The 5089-nt window shown below is 43.3% G+C and overlaps 1 protein-coding gene across 1 annotated transcript; it reads left to right on the top strand.

Moving 5' to 3' along the window:
- Positions 1-435: 435 nt before the first annotated feature.
- LOC122317862 (putative UDP-rhamnose:rhamnosyltransferase 1) lies at positions 436-2052 on the top strand. Its single transcript, XM_043134907.1, has one exon. The coding sequence runs from the start codon at positions 532-534 to the stop codon at positions 1930-1932; it is 1401 nt and encodes a 466-aa protein (XP_042990841.1). The 5' UTR covers positions 436-531; the 3' UTR covers positions 1933-2052.
- Positions 2053-5089: the final 3037 nt, after the last annotated feature.

The raw sequence follows: 5089 nt of genomic DNA, 5'->3' as shown, positions 1-5089 counted from the left end.
TCTTAATAGTTAATGATTAAAAAAATTGTTTAATGTTATTATAAATTTTTTATTTTATTTAATATTAAAAAATGATGTGAAAAAAAACCTTAAAAAAGAAAAAAAAAGGGTACTGGCTCTAGCAGTCCCCAATTAAATAACACACAAAAACAGATGAGTTTTGTTATACAACCTCCCAACATCTTAATATTTTATTTTTTTTAATTTTTTAATATATTTTTAATATTTTTTTTTAATTTTTTAATAATTTTTTTTGAATTTATTTTTTTAAAATTAATTTAATTAATTTATTTATTACTTATATATTAAATATTTGATAAAAAATAAAATAATAAAAATTAAAAAAAAAATAGAATGTTGAGAGGTTGGATAGATTTGTTCAAAACAGACACCCAACAAAGATGTGAACCAATAATTGTATCAACCTTACAGCTGAGCAGAAATGAGAGGTAGATGTGAATCCGGGACCGCTGATATGAATGCATTTTAAATATAATCTGCAAAGGAGCGTAGAGTGAAACTCAGAACACCATGGCTGAATCTAAGAAACTTCACATAACCATGTTCCCATGGGTAGCCTTTGGTCACATAATCCCTTTCTTAGAACTCGGTAAGCTCATAGGCCGAAAGGGTCATCGCGTTTCATTCATATCCACTCCGAAAAACATAGAACGTCTTCCAGAGATCCCTCCAGATATAGCCACTTCGCTAACTTTAGTGAAACTTCCCTTACCCCATGTAGAGAATCTGCCAGAAAATGCAGAGGCCACCATGGACGTACCATACCACTTAGTTCCTTACCTTAAGATAGCTCATGACGGTCTCCAAGAACCTTTGTCTCGTTTCTTAGAAAGTTCGACTCCTGATTGGATTATTCACGACTTTGCACCTCATTGGTTACCACCAATTGCCACTAAGTTGGGCATCCCACGAGTGTTCTTCAGTATATTCAGGGCATCATCCTTATGTTTCTTTGGACCATTAAAGGGCAACACAGATACTACTGCACGAACCGAGCCGGAGCAATTCACCGTCCCTCCCAAATGGGTTCCTTTCCCATCAAAAATGGTGTTTCGGGTCTTTGAGGCGAAGAAACTTCTAGACAACTTCGATGAAAACGCTTCAGGTGTTTCAGATTGGGCACGTTTGGTGTCAGCAGCCTCAGGCGCTGAAGCCGTGGCAATTAAAACGTGCGTGGAGATCGAAAGTGAGTGGGTGAAGCTCCTTAGTGACCTTTATGAAATGGATGTAATTCCAGTAGGCTTACTGCCGCCCTCGACGGAAGAAAGCAGAAACGAGAGAGATATCACTTGGGATACGATTGTTGAGTGGTTAGAAAAACAAGAGAAAGGGTCAGTGGTTTTCATAGCACTCGGAACGGAAGCCCAACCAAGTCAACAAGACTTTATCGAGTTGGCTCTCGGGATAGAGCAATCGGGGTTGCCCTTTTTTTGGGTTATAAGAAGGCAAAGTGACTCAGTTGGTGGGGATTCGGTTGAGCTACCAGAAGGGTTTGAGGTCCGAACCAAACGTCGTGGGGTTGTTTGGACAAGTTGGGCACCCCAGTCAAGGATATTAGCTCACGATTCAGTTGGGGGATTTCTTACCCACTGTGGTTGGAGCTCAGTATCAGAGGCACTCCAATTTGGAGTCGCACTTATTATGTTGCCCTTTTGGACCGACCAAGGATTAATTGCAAGGTTTTTGGAAGACAGGCAGGCAGGAGTTGAGGTACCAAGAAATGAGCAAGATGGGTCATTTACCAGGGACTCGGTGGCTCAAACAATGAAGTTGGTGATGAAGGAAGCGGACGGACAAATTTACAGGGACAAAGTCAAGGAAATGACCACCATATTTGGGGACAAGGACCTTCAGCACCAATATGTAGACAAATTTGTTGATTTTCTTGAGAAAAAGGGGCATGTCTCTTAATCAGATTAGATTGTATGGATATCTATCTGTATTTTAATCACCTTATAACTTCAAGTGTTATGTGTATTTTTTTCAATACTCAAATTATTACGGATCAATGCATATATATGGTTTAGATTATGTAAAATGGAATTTTCTATATTTATCCTTAGGCCCAAGATGGGACGACAAGGTGAGTAAGAAGCAGAGCCCAAAGCTCAACAGAAAAGAGCCCCATTAAATTGACCCATGGGCAAGACTCGGGAGGGATGTGTAGGCACCCATCCAACATCTCGGCACCACCTTGCCCTCGAGTACTTATCTCATGGGTGAATGTGAAGCAAGGAGAAGCCTTTAAATCTTTGACACTGTTTTATCAACAGATCAGGAGAGAAACCAATATGGTCACATGAGACAGGGAACCACGCGGCATTTATGATGCCTTCATTGAAGCACGCCACATTTATAGCAACTTAGCTCAAGCTAAGTGCCGCATTAATGGTGCCGCCTTCGCGTCACACCATATTAATGAGACTGAACTAGGAGTCATAATATGGACAAGCGACCCACGGGGATAGAGAGGATCTGCCCCACTCCTTAGGCACCACTATAAATAGCCACCCTCATGTACAAGGAAAGCGCTTTGACTCTCCACATTTTACTTTTGTGTTTATTTGCAATTGTCTAAGAATATATCCTTACTAACTTTTGCATCAGAGGCTCCTCGGCCCTAGGCCGCCCTCCTCTAGATTCATCTTCTTTGAGTTTTATAGGCCTATTACTAAAGCCTCGAGTCCCTAGAATTTGGCCAAAGAGCATACGAAACACGATGTTATTAGTGGTGTTGTCTATGGAATCCCTATAAGGACTTTTGTAGGTCTTATGTGTACTTTGTATGCTTACGACAACCTATTCACAGGAGACTCAGGGCCAAGATGAAATTGCCATGGAAGCAAGATTGAAGACTATGGAGGAATGGGTAACCAAGATGACCGTTGAAGTGCAAAAACCTAACTAGGAGAATGAGGACTTTAGAAAACCTCGGCAGTGGTGAGCATAAAGAATCCTGGAACATGAGAGCAGGAACAAGTGAAGTGCAGGAAAAGAAAAAGATGAAGGATGAAATTCACAACATTCAGGAGAAATATGAAGAGATTGCAGGGAAGGTGGGCACGTCATCATCCGTGGACCAAGTACTACTCGTAAGCCTGGGCTTGCCTTACACTATGAAAGTCATGGCCCTCCCCTCGGAAGTTCAGGGTCCCCACAATGGAGCTATACGACGGAGGACTGAACCTTCTTGAGCACTTAGACATGTTCAAAGCTCACATGACACTGCATGGCTACCTCAACGAGATAGCATGTAGAGCATTCCCGTTGACCCTGAAATGCCCGACTTAGGTATGGTTTAGGTCCCTAGTGCTTGTTTCTATGGACAGCTTTGATGAGCTAGCCAGACTTTACTTGACCCAGTTCATGTCAAGTTGGAGAAGACGATGCCCTGCTGCTTATCTTCTCACCATCAATCAAACCAAGGAAGAGAGCTTGAAGATGTACCTGGCAAGATTCAACAAGGAGCGTATGTCCACTGAAGACCAGAGCAAGAAAATAACCTTGGCGGCACCCCTAGGTAGAGTTTGGCCTCGATTCTAATTTATGGCAGAGTTAGCCAGAAGAACCCTTGCGACATTGTGGGAGTTTATGGACCAGACTAATAGCTTCATCAATGCCAAATATACTTTGCAGGCCTTGATGGAACTAAGGAAAAAGGAGTTGGAAAGGGTTGTCGAAAGGCCAAAGCCCTAGCTAAGGTTGGGCCCCCCAAGAAGGTGGAAAGAGCTTCCCATAGCAAGAGAAAAGGAGGAAGTCCCCAAGCGAGAATCTGGACCTTACTTCTATCGACCCGCACTCCCCACTAACCATGAAGACGACGACCGAAATGAGGGATGTCGCTACTACATATACCATAGGTGTACCTCTCACAATGCTAGGCAATGCAGCTCTTGGTGCGAAGAGTGGGATTGCGCGGATCCGGCCAGTCTGCTACACTTTCCTCCCTGAAGGCAGTTTTAGGGAAGAAGGGACAAGTCGTGGGACAGGAGCTCCAACCGAGCATACTGACATCGGAGAGGAGAGAGCTCATGCAGACGAACAGCTAAGCGAGAGCAGCCGCGCAACCATACTTGGAGAAATTTAGACTATTGCCAGAGGATTTGCGGGTGGAGTTACCACATCCTCCAATAGGAAGGCCCATGCGCAATGAACTTAGTACCGTGAGGTATACTCAACAAAGTACCACCTAGCCAAGCATCGAAGGAACGAGCTGGCCCCGATTGTCTCCTTTGGGGAGAACGACAAAAAGCGGGTGCAATACCCCTATGATGATGCGCTGGTCAAAACCATATTGGTGGATAACTTCACCACCGAAGGATCCTTGTCGACAACGGTAGCTCTGTGGACATTTTGTTCTGTGAGGCTTTCACCTGGATGGGAATTGATGCTGCACAACTACAACTGGCCTCGACACCACCAAAGGGATTCTTTAGGAATATGGTGCATCCCGAGGGAACTATTATGTTGTTAGTCATTGCTGGCACAAGACCCTGTATTGCTACCATCATGGATGATTTCCTTATAGTGAAGGCCCCATCATCCTACAATGTCATCATTAGCAGACCCGCCCTCAATAGCTTGTAGGCAGTCACTTCGACCTACCACTTCAAAATGAAGTTCTCAACTGTACAATGTGTAGGAGAGGTCTGAGGGGAGCAAGTCATGGCACGAAAGTGTTATGTCTAGGAGCTCAAAAGTCCATGCAGGCTTTAGCCCTTAGCTCGCCCTACTGGGCTCGTGGGGGAGGAAAGGAGTACATGGAGAGAGATGCATGGTGCTAAAGAAAAAGACGATGTGGGGAGAGGCTCCGAGGATCTTATTCCCACTTTTTTTAGTTTCATTTTTTGAACTTTGTCGGATGCTATAAATTTGCATTGATTAATGAAAGGATTTCACTATGCTTTCATTGTGTTTCAGGAAATCATGCTACATTCACCTTAGAGAAACAAGATGACCTGTTTAACAAAGTTAGCGACGACAACTTCATCGCCCAAAATTTACCTTCTTTGCAATGCCAACGGGCGGGAGCAGGTTTAGTTTCAAATTGCTCGAATACCTATATCTT

The sequence above is a fragment of the Carya illinoinensis genome, chromosome 8, assembly GCF_018687715.1.
Source record: "Carya illinoinensis cultivar Pawnee chromosome 8, C.illinoinensisPawnee_v1, whole genome shotgun sequence".
Taxonomy (NCBI): domain Eukaryota; kingdom Viridiplantae; phylum Streptophyta; class Magnoliopsida; order Fagales; family Juglandaceae; genus Carya; species Carya illinoinensis.
Note: the sequence above shows the minus strand (reverse complement) of the source record. Positions and strands in the feature narration are given on the sequence as shown.

Bases quoted from the DNA above. Each gene is read 5' to 3' on its own strand.
- LOC122317862 (XM_043134907.1), top strand. From the start codon at position 532: ATGGCTGAATCTAAGAAACTTCACATAACCATGTTCCCATGGGTAGCC.